General features: G+C 32.3%; 1 protein-coding gene across 2 annotated transcripts; it reads right to left on the bottom strand.

Moving 5' to 3' along the window:
- Positions 1–801: 801 nt before the first annotated feature.
- Positions 802–4861, bottom strand: LOC111629838. 2 transcript variants are annotated; one of them, XR_002757407.1, is made up of 5 exons: positions 4741–4861; positions 3751–3963; positions 1981–2196; positions 1401–1531; positions 802–847 (listed from the first exon to the last, which is right to left on the bottom strand). XR_002757407.1 is itself a non-coding variant. In XM_023373748.1 (4 exons), exons 1-4 carry the CDS (start codon positions 4785–4787, stop codon positions 1468–1470), a joined length of 540 nt encoding a protein of 179 aa, XP_023229516.1. In that variant the 5' UTR covers positions 4788–4861; the 3' UTR covers positions 1070–1467. The 2 variants fall into 2 exon arrangements, 1 of the variants encoding a protein (XP_023229516.1); XM_023373748.1 differs by lacking the exon at positions 802–847 and having other exon boundaries at positions 1070–1531.
- Between the last annotated feature and the right edge of the window lie 9825 nt (positions 4862–14686).

Raw genomic sequence — 14686 nt, 5'->3', positions numbered from 1 at the left:
AAAATATGTGATTACAATTTGTTCTGAGTCAGAGGTGCTGAATACCTGTTAAAGCGCACAAAATATTTGCTTTTTTTACATAAATTTCTAAATTAGCTCCTTTCATTATTATATTTAAATGTTTAAAGAAATTTTCCAACACCTCAAATATAGACGTATATGACAATAAATTTCTAAAGATTTTCTAGACAAAAATCATGCCCATACATATCAATAGCAGATAAAAAGATGCTTTTCATTTTATTGTGGCGCAATTTATATGCTGGTCGATATGTTACAATTAAAGTGATTTTTGATATTAAAATTTAAAGTAATTTTTGTTATTTTTAAAATTTATCTTTTAATGTTTTTGGATATTTTTTAAATAGAACAAAAAGCAACAAAGTTGCTTAATAAAAAACAACTAAAATTAAACTAAATGCAAATTAATGCAAATAACTAAAAGAAAATTAAAATTTAAAATTCCTTTTTTGTTATTTTTAAGATTTATCTTGTAATTTTTTTGGATATTTTTTAAATAAAAGAAAAAGCAACAAAGTTGCTTATTAAAAACAACTAAAATTAAACTAAATGCAAATTAATGCAAATAACTAAAAGAAAATTAAGATTTAAAATTCCTTTTTTGTTATTTTTAAGATTTATCTTGTAATTTTTTTGGATATTTTTTAAATAAAACAAAAAGCAACAAAGTTGCTTAATAAAAGCAACTAAAATTAAACCAAATGCAAATTAATGCAATTAAATGCAATTCTATTTAAGAAAATTAAAATTTAAAACTATTTTTTTCTTGTTTTTAAAAATTTGTCTTGTAATTTTTAGCACAGTTTAAAAATAAAACTTCTTAAATCTGTGAAAAAAATTGAAAAAATAATCAATAAATATATCTAAATTATTCAATTATTTAATAATTTTTAAATCAGTGAGTTTATTTTTTTCCTAAAAAACATTATTTACAAATCAAACGAAAATTATTAAGTTGATAATTATTAATTTGATACTGTTGTGTGATTTATTATGTTTCATAAATTTTATTATTAATTTGATTAGTTTAGAATCTTTGTACCTAACTTGCTGAATATTTTAATATCTACTCCCATTTACCCTGTTGCTTTTTCTTTGTTACGAGACTACTATTCTCCCAGAATATATTCTAGTCCATACTTGAACAAGAATATATTTATATATATATAATGTCTTGTAAGCCTACTCCAGTCTGTCTATATGTAAAATATCAATCTTCTAAGGAACACCTTATCTATCTCCACGTTAATACATGTTTTTTGTTGTCCTGTTACCATGGCCAAAACACCATTTATATCAAGGTGTTTAATTTATAAATGGATAATAAAAAACAAAAGTGTTAAGTGTAAAATACGAAAATATTCTAATTAAACACTTACCCGAGATGAACTCGAACCAAATCAAGCAGATTGATACTTGATTGAAATGATCTAGAGAAAGAGATCATTAATCAAACTGAATGTATTCAGTTTGTCCATTTTTCATGCTTTTCCAGACTTTCTGTGCTGATCTGAATGTGAAAAAGCAATTATAATTATTTTTTGATAACATATCTGAATTCGAATTTTATCAAAACTTATTGACAGCGCAATATCGGCTGTGTTTATATTGATTAGTTGCAAATATTTCATTATATGAAATTGAGAATCAAAAATGTTATATTTATAAATAATTGCTAGTGATTATTATTTTCATTTGTAGATTATTTTTTCATTGGGTTTAAAATTCAACTATTTTGGTAAATCTCGATGCAGTGCAGTACTATAAAAAAGTTTTGCCATCTTTATAAAAATTACGAAGTTCTTAAGCTCAAATATCTGCGTTCATCTTAATATTGTGTATAATTGTTGCTGTTTGAAGTACTTTGGTTTAGCATCACACTGCATTCAGTGAGAATTGTAAAAGCGAAACAATGACCGAGCAAAATCAAACTTTGTATTCACATATATAGAAACTTACCTCTTTACAGGCTTCCATACGGCCTTGAAAAAAGATCCGGCTTTATTTAATGTTTTTCTCTTATTATCAGCACACACAACATTATATCCAATGGTGTTAGAATTTTCCATGCACCCTTCGTGCTTGCTGAAGCCTTCATTCAATCGGATGTTCGTTGGACGACCCATAATGTCATCATTTATTTCATAGTCGTCCTGATCTTCTACCAATCGCTCACTAAAAGTAGAAAGAAAAAATTTACAATGCAGTAAATATTTATAAAACTTATAGAGAAATTACAATATTACAGAACATTTATTTCAAACATTTATTTCAGAAACATTTTGTATTATATTTTCCAAAATTTTCCATGAAATAAACAAATTATCACGTAGACGTCTCTTAATTAAGTTATGGCAACGCAACACTTAGGCGATCTGCCTAGGGAAAATGCCTTCTGATTCAGAATTAAAGTTTCGATGCCTTCTGACGTTATTAAAGTTTTTACTATTTTGTGGACGCTTAGGGCCTCCTCTAATTCAAATTCAAATTTATGTGCAGAACTCTTTACTGAATGTAATTCTTATCTAAAATTTTCAGTTTAATGCCGATCTCAGGGGTATACAGTGGCGCTTTATCGAACTTTGAATATATATAGAAAATGCGTATGTCGCTTAAGGTTGTTCTCAATAACATTACGACAGAGGTCTATAATCTTTATTGGAACCGAAAAACACATAGACGCCCTTTTCTTTTCTACGTGTAGATAAATAGAGATAGATACTATATAAACAATTATGTTCTGAAGAATGAAAAAAAATGTGTCTAATAATAACTATTTTAAAAATCTAGTAACGAGTTGTTAATTTTCTTGGTAACATTTCGTGGGTCCATTTGCTATAATATTTTACTTAAAAAACTTGTTATATTTTTAACTTTTATAAAATAATGAAAACGCTTAATTTTCAGAGTAGGGATAAGTTTTATAAAAGGTTTCTAAATGCTAACAAAGAGTAAAATCCGATTTTACTCTTTGTTAGCATTTAGAAACCTTTTATAAAACACCTTACTTGAGATAAGACAAATGTCTCACCTTACTTGAGATAAGACAAATGTCTCCTTTTATCTTTTTACCCCTCGACCTGTCACTACCAAAATTTGACACCATCGATCATTCTAATACACATACCTTCCTAAAAGATTTCTAAAATTTTCAGCCAAAAGCACAGGAGTTATTTCGCTTCAAAGAAGTTGAACAAAATCGTGCCTTTAAATACACACACACACACACACATGTCCATCTATACATACATAAAAAGCTGCGATTATTGTTGAATTTCTCGACGTTTCAAGATCCCCAGAGTCTTATAAAATTCATGATATGTAAGTCTTGAGAATCATTCTTTGACCGATTGCTATACTTTCCTTCTATTATATACAACAGAGCCGAAAAATTAAAAATAATGTGGTGACTATATATTTGTCACATGGAATTACAAGCAATATTAAGGGATCCTATTTATATTTTTTTTATATCGTTCGCCAGAAATTTTCGATTGGAGTATAATAGCATGTAAGATTACGTCACAATGAATATATTTTAATTGTGTGGAAATTATGTGTTTCGTTTTTTTCATTATAACAAGCCCAAGTGGACTTTCAATTTAATCTTGTTATAATGACACAAAAATGTCTAAGGTAGATAAATGTATAATATAAATAATGAAAAACAAGAAGCACGTATCAACATATTTTATAACTATATTTTATATAAACAGTAATATAACTTACCTGTTAAAGCGATCGCGCGAAATCTTGTAAAATGGCCGAATCTTATCTATTGCTTGTTTGTATGCAGGATTAATGTGATTTTTCAATATGGACGTTCCAAATTTAATATTTGCGGATTCATCCTGTTTCAATAGGCCTTTTTTCTTGCCCCGAAATTTAAAATTCTCCAAATTCTTTGGATTCACGAATCCCGCTCGTCCATCAGATGTTGCCCTGAAAATAAAAAGAGAAAATTTATATAACACTATAAATGTTAAATACCGAAACCTTTATTCTAATTTTAAAATTGAATATACAAAAATTTGTTAATGAGTACTTATTTAAACTTTTAGAAAAATTCTTACACTCTAAAAACTTTGCATTTAACGTCTAACAAAATTTCTTATCAAACTGTAAGCTAAAGAAAGCATCATTTAATAAACTCGTGAAATTTCATTAATTTGAGTGAAGGAAAGAAGTTTTTACGAATTAAGCTTAAATTTTCAATAAGTATCTTATTATAAAACAACATGTAATAAAATTTAACAACTTTAAAATTATATATCTATTCACTGCTGATTTAATAACTTATGACAATAAGTCAATAAATTCGTCTATTACGTGTAGTGAATTGAAAAGGCTACAGATGGAAAATAAGTCTATTAAATTAGGTTTATAGAGTGATAAACGTATTCTGTTTCCTTTTTTAAGTAACAGTAAAGGTAAAAAGCCCTAAGATGCATTTACTTAGCACAAGATTTTTAACACTGAGCAGTTGAACTCACATGCAAATTTAACCCTTTAATTTTAACATCAAAATAATTATAGGATACAGCAAAACACAAAAATGTTTGCTTAAAAACTACATTCAGAAACATCGAAAAGTCGAAATTATTAAATCAATTTAAATTAGTTATCATTTGCACAGAGCAATTTTATTTTAAAGCCATTAATTTGTCGAATAAATTTCTTATTTGCATAAATAACAATAAAATGTGAAAAATCTCTTACTCGAAAGGTTCAGGCAAAGGTTGATAATTCAAAAAATCGTAAAACATCTTGCAATTACTTTAAAGCGCACTCTTGACAATAGAAGAGCAAAACAATCACTGGTCAATTGTTGAGTTTCTTTGTTACGCGTTAATTGAAGAAAAGAGAAATTTTAATGATTAATTTTTGTTTTATTTTTTATTTTTGAATTAGTTTCTGTGTAATAATGAATAAAGGGTGATGGCCATAACAGAAAAATGTCTTGGCTCACCTCTCTGGAGAAGTTGGGATCGAATCCCAGCGAGCAACTCTCGAAGAATTTTTCATGAAAGATCTATCTTAGATACGTTGAGCACAGTCCGTCATCATTGTAGGTTGGACCATACCTACCATTATGGGCATGGTAATGAACAAGATTGATAGCATTTTAGAGTTGCCTACCTGTGTCTGAGTGGAAAAACCACTGAATATTTGTAGCTTTTCGTCAGTTTTCGCCTCGCCGACAGGCTGACAACATAGAATTTTTCGGGTTTTCTTCACGTGTGCAACACATAAATAGGGGTCAGTTTCCCATTTAAACCTCTTCCGAGAGGCACTTCTCTTCAGAGTCGTGTTGACATATACAACTAATTTAAAGCCTTTTAATATTCATATGGAAAAAAAGTAATATTACTAATGAGAATAACTATATGTGAACCGCAATCTGTGCAATAGAATCAGAGTATGTACTGTTGATATTGATGACACTTTATTTACGAATTAATGTTCAATAAATAATTAAAATTACTGCAAAATAGTTTAACTATATTAAGGCAAAAAAAAATTTTTACAGGTTTCAGTCGCATTTGTATGTGATTTCTTTCACTAATCATCTAAATGTAAAGAATTATTTGTTCTAACTGACTGAATAAGTTACTGATTCATCATCGGCCAGAGCAAACCGCTGAACGTAATAAAATGAAATTTGGTACATAGTTAGATTACGTCTTTAAAACGCACACTAAAAAAATTTTCGGAATTCTCCTGCGGGGGTAGAAAGATAACATTAAGGCTTAATCTAAAGAGCGGCTTCTACTGTACTATTTTAGAAGCTGTTTTTTGTTTTCTACTACGTTTAGTTTTTATTGAGTACTTTGGTATATTAAATTAATAACATTTCAGATATTGTTTATAAATATTTTTGTATATTTCGATTTTTAACCAAATGTTCGAACCGTTTTAAATTCGAATTTGTCATTGCATATTGGTTCGATTATAGAATAATTGTAAACGTTACAGAAAATTGATCAAATTAAAAATAGTTCGTTTGATTTTCAGCTATTCTCATTATTCTCATTATTCTCAGCGATAGGTGTTATATAGCAATTACCATGGTTGTCGAAAATACTGAATATAAATAAGGTTTGCTTGCAAAACCCCCGCAAGCAAAGTCGTGGGTAACAGCTAGTTCTGTTTATAAAGAATAAAGGTATATTTGGGAGCACGGCAATAACGGCTCTCGTCTCGCTTCATATTCATATGCGTTTATACGGTTCTTACTACTATGACGACACATTATCGCTTACGAAACCAAGCATTTTAAAATAATTTGGCGCCTTTCTTATCTCGAACTTGTTCGGAAATTTTCAAACAAACAATGATTAATATTTATAAATAGTGATGTGCCGGATCGTTAAAAATGTATATCCGCGGATACGGATACGGATACGGATCATTCGTGTCTAGATCCGCGGATACGGATACGGATACGGATCTCAACTTTCGTACTCAGTCAGCGCCGGTGCGTGTGACCTTGGACCGATAGTTGACGCTTTGCGTTAATAACGCGACGTGTTTTGACTTGCACTGCGCGTGTTTTTGTTTATGGTGTAAAAATGTGCTAAATTAGAATTCACCACAAAGGCAGACAGGATAAAGTAACAAAAGTTAATATAATTTTCCAATTGAGCTTTTTTGCGTCTTTATACAGATTCTATTTCGGGGGATTCCAACTTCACGGTACAAACAGTAGCATGCGAAATTACAGCGATAATAATAGTTCGCTGTATCCAAATCACGTGTACAATACAGATCCCGATCGCGACAATATAACCCGGAACCTTAAAACTAACCTTAAACACTAACTTAACACTAATAACAGAAAAAGGGATAGAATTAAGAAGACAGAAAAAATGATAGATAAGATAGAAATAGAGATATCTGGGGTTTTGTCCCTTTTTTCGGCTTGTTTCTTTATGCATACTGTTGGGTGGGATAACACACGCCCTTCTCTTATAACTGGCCAGTTCTCTTCTTCAATAATTAGGATTTTTTCTTCCACAGTCGTCAATACGACCTTAAAACACGATCTTTTTTCTGAACTATCCGGTCATTGAAAATACGACTCCCAGTATTCTCACCTCGTCCGTACACTCTGCTGTCCAGTTTACGAATGATCTGCTACGTCACTTCTTTTTTTTCTCCGGCTTCTGTTTACACCTTTGCTCCTCAAAGTTCTAGGAACTGCTTATCCCAGCCAAGGGACAGAGAATAGATAAGAAAGTTTTAGAAGAAAATAGAACAATAGAACAAAGGGTAGAAAGAAGAAACGAAACTAAACTAAAATTAATATTTACAAAAATATAGCGTACCGCCACAATAGTTTAGTGCAGTGTTTCCCAACCTTTTTTTGCTATGCCCCACCTAAGCCTTTCTAAAATTCTAGTCTCCCTAACATATACAGCGGCTATACTGTTAACTTAAACTCTGGACAAGTACAAGTCCATTTTCGAATTGCCCTCCTTAGCAATCCAATTGCTCCCTGTGGGGCGTGGGCCCCACGTTGGGAAACACTGGTTTGTGGCTAGTGTGACACGGGATAGCGTAGATTACGTTTGTGTTTTTGGAGAGTGTTGAGTTAAATTAAAATAAAAACAATGCCGACAAAAAAATTTAGTAGTGTAATATGGAAATATTTTACGATAGTAAATGACGAATGTGCTATTGCTACCTATCTTTAAAATTTCATATAAGTAATGAAATTCATTAAGATAAAAGATCCGTTAAAGATCCGCTAAAAAGTAACGGATACGGATACGGATACGGATTTTTTTTCCCTCGGATATCCGCGGATACGGATACGGATACGGATATCCGGCACATCACTATTTATAAATAGTAAGTTACTGTACTATAATACTATTAAATAACGCAGGCAGAAACATCACAAAATATTCAAATATAAACATTAAAGATTACATACAGTCGACCCCCCTATAACTCGGTAGCTACGTTTCACTTTATAAGAATTTTACGTTGTAGGATTACTTAAATACATGAGCCAATCACAGCCCGACACGTGTGCAGTTTACGGTCTACGGCTGTTTGAACTGTTTTTTTTTTATAAAATTAATCGATTCTAAACTAATTTGACTCGGCATTTCTAAAACACGTATAATCCGTATAAACTATGCTATATACAAAAACTTGTAGGATTACTTACTGAGTGTGCACCGTTCGATGACGCCATTGCTTAAGCTTGTTTTCGTCGCGCAGCAGCGCATTGAACGGTGCGGGTGCGTTTTCTGATAAGTCACTTTTCTGTGAAAATTTCGTTGAACTTTAGAAACATCATTAATTAAAAAAAAAAATAGTTCTTATGGCCGTTGAAAAAGAAATGCTTTTTTCACAAGAAATGTATAAAATTACAGTACTGTATTAGACTTACAGTACCGAATTTATATACAGTACAGACGATAGTAAACTCAACTTATCCGCCTAAACTCTCTGTAGCGTGTAAGTAGTTCGGGTGCTCGTTTACTATTGGTCCAGATTCGACCAATCCTGTATCGACACGAGTTGGCGATAACGTTTTATTATTTTGTAAATTTAATAATCACTTTGTAAATTTAATATCATTAATTAAAGTTCAATTTAATCAATCTTTTTTTCATAAGACATTATCGTGAGTTATCTCGGGCATAGTCCTTAAAGGCCTGAAAAAACGCCCTTGACTTAAAATTATTCCAAAAATTTCATGAATTGTTTTTGCCCCAAAAACATTTTATGACGATTTTTAATTAGGTAATTGCGCTATTGTTTTTTATGGGAGTTTTTTTAATTAAATTAATTAAATCGTTTTAAACTTCTATTGGACTGGTTTGACTTGTTTACAATTTTTTATAACGCTATTGGATGTTTTTTATGACATCAGCAAGTTATTTATTTGTTTTATGTTGGTAAAATTCTTTGTATACTTTTTTTAGTCCCCTCGTAATTTAATAGCATGATAATCGAAAATATTGTGTTATATTCGAACATATGCTATAAGTTAACTTTCGTTATGCTTCAAACCAATATCACCCTAAGGCGTTCACGAGAACTTCTGGGCAGAGCTGACTCCAGCTGTTCTCACGGTCAACCGGTTTGTTTACAATGTACACTGCACAAGTGAAATGTCATGCCTTGTTAAATAAAAAAATAACCATCCGTGCAGCTATATTATTCAAATAAAAGCATTCATTTTAAATTATTTTTAATTTTTATGTAGTTTTTCTGTAAAAACACTTTTTCAGGAATGTTTATTTTCTGGCAATTACTTCCTGGCAATTTTTTAGTGTAAGATTCGCATTTGAGTGAAAATAATTATTTAATACAAAAAATAAAATTCTTAGAAGGTTTTTAATTAACATTATAAGTTAAACAATAAGCGCCAAATAAATAAGTAAAAATGTATAAGATTTGCTGGTATGTGAATTGTGGATGGTACACATCCGCTGTTTTGTTTAATTTTTAAAATTACAGTCAATTACTTAATCCAAAGATTTTTTAACACGCAATAACGCCGCTCTTCCCTAACTAAAGTAATAAAAATAAAAGTTAAATATAATAAAATTATATATTTATGTTTTGTAAATTATGTTTTACTGATTTTAGATACTTTCGTACATTAAGTCGAAAATCCTTATTATTTCATAATGTAAAGATATTTTTATTTCAACACTCTCTAACTGTTAGAAAACCTAAAGACGCCAAGTAAATTACTACGTCATCAGACTGTTGTTCAGGCTAAAATTACCAACTAAGTGAGAAATTGTTCAATCTAATTACTTGCTGGTATGGACTTTAACTCACTGATATGAAAATTCTTTACAATAACAATATACAAGTTTATTTCGGTTTAATTCGGTGTGGAATTCTATGATAAAAGCTTTTCGCGTCACAAGAATTTAGTGTGATATTATGCTAAGTAATATCTGACATCACATTATAAAAAAATTAACTAATGGTATATATGCACTTATCTGTAAATAACATAATAATAGAATTACACTTTACGTTAAAGATTCAATTATTTAAAAATTTCATTTGATATTTTGTTGTTTTTGTAGCAATTCAACAAAGAAAATTAACATAGAAATTACATAGCCAGAAAGTAACAGAATGAAAGCACTCATACTATCATCAATACAAAGAGAATGATGAAATCCAGCGTAACCAACCTCTGGGGTCTGTTTTGTTTCCCTCAACAATTTTTCGTAGATTCCAGCATCCACTAATCTTTGCAACCTGAATAAATAAACCAAAAGAAATAATTAAAAATTAATATATAAAGTTAAAAATCTTGTGAGTTTTACTTAGAAATTAGTATAATTTTCGTAATTTAAATTATAGTGACTTTTCCGATTTGCCGGACCTGTGAAGATATCGGTTAAACTTCCCATGTCTAGTATAGAATTGGACCAATATTTGGTCAATAATTGGAAAAGTAAAATCTGAGACCTTAGGTAAAACTCCTTTGTAAGACATTCGCTATGCTCCTCCCATTGTCTTTGCCAAATAGCGAAAGCATCTTCTTTTGTTTGTCATAAGATGTGACATTGGGAAATGGAATTATAGCTTGGTTCAATTTTTAGTTCAGAGGCCATGCGAGCAAGTTGGTCAGGCTGCTCGTTTTCAGAAACACCACCATGACCCCTGACCTAAACGATGGCATACCTGTTGATATCTTTGGCCATTTCCAGCAAGATATTTTGGACAATAGGTGAATGCCACTGGAAGTCGTAAATGGCTTGCATAAACGAGTAGGAATCTGTAAAGATGGTTATTTCTGTTCTGTTTTACATGAAGTCACACCATCTAATGGCCAAAAGAATGGCCCACAGTTCTACTTAAAAAACAAAACAGTTTTCCCCAAGTCTGTTTGTATATGTCAATGTTTCTTCATTATTAGCATATACAGTAGATCCCCCTATAAGACGGTGGATACGTTCCGTTCTTTATAAATCCGATTTTGTAAGAATCACAGCCAATCACAGCCCGACACTTGTGAAGTTTATGGACTAAGGCTGTTTGAAAAGTTTTCTTCCATAAAATTAATCGATTCTAGACTAATCCGACTCAACATTTCCAAAATACGTACATTTTTTTTGGAAATAATCCGTATAAACTACGTTATAAACAAAAAATTGTAGGATTACTTACCGAGTGTGCACCATTCGACATCGCCATTGCTAAAGCTTGTTTTCGTCGCGGAACAACTCAGCAACCAGCGGCCGATTTCTAACAACTTATTTTTCTGTGAAAACTTCGTAGAACTTTGGAGACATCATTAATATAAATAATTTTAATCGGCGTTGAATAAGAAATGTTTCTTTCACAAGAAATGTATAAAATTACAGTACTGTATTAGACTTACGGTACCTAATTTACATACTGAACAGACGATAGTGAACAACTTACTCGCCTAAACTCTCCATAGCGTAGCGCTAGACTGCGAAAAGTATATATATAATTATAATAAAGTTACAATAAATTAAGTTAATATATAATTATATATACAGTACCTAATTTATATATAATTAATTTATAATTATATGTACAGTACTTAATTTATATATAATTATATGTACAGACGAAACTAAACTCAAATTACCCGCCTAAACGTCCGTAGCGTGGCGTTACGAACGGCGGGAAAGTAGTTCGGCTGCCCAATGACATTTTACGTAATTATAGAGTTTTTTTACCGTTGCGTACGGATACCGCAACAATTTTTTCGCCGTCTTATGGGAATCGTAGTTATAGGAACCAGTTATATAGGGAGATCTACTGTATTAGAAAGGCACATTCAACAGCCATATTACTCTCTGAGCCATCTGTAAATAGGATATATGTTGTATGGGCCAGGGTTGATCAGCGATGTCAGGCCAGTAAGCTGGGTTAATGCTGCAGAAACACTTTTCAGTTCATTTATTATCATGATTTATTCCATTGATCAAGTTGATTTGATCGCCTCGAATGAGCCACCTTTGTGTGATTAAGCTAATGGTAAGCTGGATGGCCAGTTTTTCAGCCAGAAGTTGTAACACAGAGGTGGGTCTGTAGAGTAAGCCCTATAGATATAAATAAGTGCTCTTCGTTGTGCACTTTGTAGTGTTCCAACAATATGTGCCATTCTGACGCAGTCAGACAGGACTGGAGCAGCGTAACTAATCATTGGTATATATACAGAATCATATATTATGCTCATTATTTTTGAGCAATGCCCCCCATTTACTGTTTGCTACTCTTGACATGGTATTAAAAGTAGGTTCGTCCTATCACATGTGCTGTGAGATGTCTAGCTGAGCTTGTAATGTAGAATCAGGACCAAATATTTTAGTGAAGGTACAAACTGCACACTAGTGTTTCAGATACGGATCATAGGGGTCCTTCTGTATAGTGTGGAGCCATTGGTTTTGTAATACCTTTGATAATACCATTAGTCTTTTTGGGGTTAAAATCCAACTTGTTGTTTGTACTCCACTCCACTACCTCAGCTAGAATGTTGGTTGTCTTTTCTTCTATTTCTGCACTGGATCAAGAATCATAGCATAGTCCGCGTACGCTACACTCCATTCACCACCTAAGTTTGTATTTAGGAAATCATAAAAAATAAGATTCCAAAGAATGGGGACGAAAACAGACTCCTGAGGACAACCACGGGTGATTTGCCTGTTGAATATGATCGAACCAATGCTGGAGGTAGCTGCGCATTCTTGTAAATATTCACTTATCATGTTATAAATGTAAGCAGGGCATTAGCTTTGCCTAAGCCTAAGTAAAACCATTGGCCACCAAGCTAAGTTGAAAGCACCAGCGATGTCCAAACAGAGTCCAAGAATGCAAGGATATGTTTCCTGAAGCTTTTCGATTTTGTGTGTTAGTGAGAGGATGACATCAACTGTACAATTCCCTGGTCAAAATCCAAATTGTTTCTGATGAAGGTATCCTTGGGTTTCCGAATGCCAGGTCAGACTGTTTGTTAGAAGACATTCAAGAACTTTCCCATCATCGATAGAAGAAAGATGTTTCTGTAATTATTTGGTGTGTGAATATTGGCTGACTTTGTTTTTGGAATCATGATTAGCTAATTAGTGCCAGTCTTTTTACAGATGCATTTACTTCTACTACCATGAACTGAGGAAGAGAGTAAGAGACCAACGGAGGAGTAGCTGTTTGATTTCTTATATGTTGAAAAATTCAGAATCGTTTAGAGAATTATCTTTCAGACATAAAAACGGGTCCAACAAATGTGCAACCATGTTTTCCATACTGCTGTCAACGCCTTCTGTAAATCCTGTAAGACTAGTGGGCGTTTTGAGTTTCGAAGCACGGTACTTATGAAAAAACCGCAAGGATCAGATGTGGCAGATGAGCAGAATTCATGCCAGAATTAAATCTTGGCTTCTCTGATGGCAGCCTTGTAATTTGATTGATACTCAAGGTATTGAGTTTTTAATAAAGCTCTCTCAGGAGTTTTGCAGCGTTAAAATCGTCTCCTGTTTGTGTTGTTCATTAATCGCATGTCTGCCAACTCATCATTCCACCAAGGAACTACCTTTTTATTTGGCTTGCGAATAGAAAAGGTGCAATCACAGGCGTTACCAATGGTATGTATTTGCCGGTTGATAAAGTCCACTGCTGCATCCCTGTCCTGATAGTCAGACTGTGGGATAATATAATTATCCCAAAAAATTCTTTCCAATTAGCGTTGTTAGTGTTATAAATTTTTGATGAAATTAAAAGGTGTTCCTATGTTCATTATAGGTTCATTGTATAACCTGAATGAGATATAGTTATAACCAGATAGACTATCATCTCTTAATACCCTCTAATTTTGAATTTTTGACAAGCAACTTAGACAAAACACAGATCAAATTAGACGAAACACAGACAAAACGAAATTAGACGAAAAACAATTCGAGAAGACCCATTAGGTCCTTCAAAAGATGGGGGATAATCCGGATCGTTAATAATATTGAGGATGTTACATGCCATAAAGTCTTCAATGGCCTGCACCTTTGATCCAGTCTTGCTGCCCCAAGTTGGTGAAAAAAACACTAAAATCTTCCACATTAATTATATGGTATTCGTGAAAGAAATCTGGGATGTTCTGCAGGATCTGCAATTCCTGATGTATATCTCCGTTCTTTGATGCGTAGACACTAACAATGACCAGCTTTTGTGTGTTGTATTGGGTTTCAATACATACAATATTTTTCGTTGTAAATTGCCTGTGGTGAAATACGGCGATGATATCGTTCGGTATAATAACTGCAGCCCAATGGGTATCTCTCATATCCTGTATCATAGATGCCTGAAAGAATCACAGGATACTTTGCCTCTGAAGCAATATGGTTTCTGTTCCATAACTATGTCATATTTTTTGATAATGCTGAAGAGGAAGGACATTGCAATGGCAAATCTTTGTAAATTGATTGCAGAAAATTAATTCTTATAGAGTCACAACTCTTAAATCTATTATATATATAAAAGTGGACATGTATGTCCCTATATTTCACTTTTTCGCAAAAGCTACACATCGCACGTGAATGGTGTTTGTATGTGGTAGTAGCCCCAAGTCTCTATTCGTGCATAGGGGTGGTTGCGTCTCGATAGCTATAAGGGTGCGGAAGATATGAGCTTGAAAGTGGTTGAAAGTGGCTTT

The sequence above is a fragment of the Centruroides sculpturatus genome, unplaced genomic scaffold (genome assembly GCF_000671375.1).
Source record: "Centruroides sculpturatus isolate CEXI.00-Female unplaced genomic scaffold, Cexi_2.0 scaffold588, whole genome shotgun sequence".
Lineage (NCBI taxonomy): Eukaryota > Metazoa > Arthropoda > Arachnida > Scorpiones > Buthidae > Centruroides > Centruroides sculpturatus.
This window is presented reverse-complemented; position numbering and strand designations above follow the sequence as displayed.

Excerpts from the sequence above, each read along its gene's own strand:
- LOC111629838 (XM_023373748.1), bottom strand. The coding sequence starts at position 4,787 with ATGTTTTACGATTTTTTGAATTATCAACCTTTGCCTGAACCTTTCGA. Across the intron at positions 3,964-4,740 it reads CCTTTGCCTGAACCTTTCGA|GGCAACATCTGATGGACGAG; the intron begins GTAAGAGATTTT and ends TTTTATTTTCAG. Across the intron at positions 1,532-1,980 it reads GTATGGAAGCCTGTAAAGAG|ATCAGCACAGAAAGTCTGGA; the intron begins GTAAGTTTCTAT and ends TTTCACATTCAG.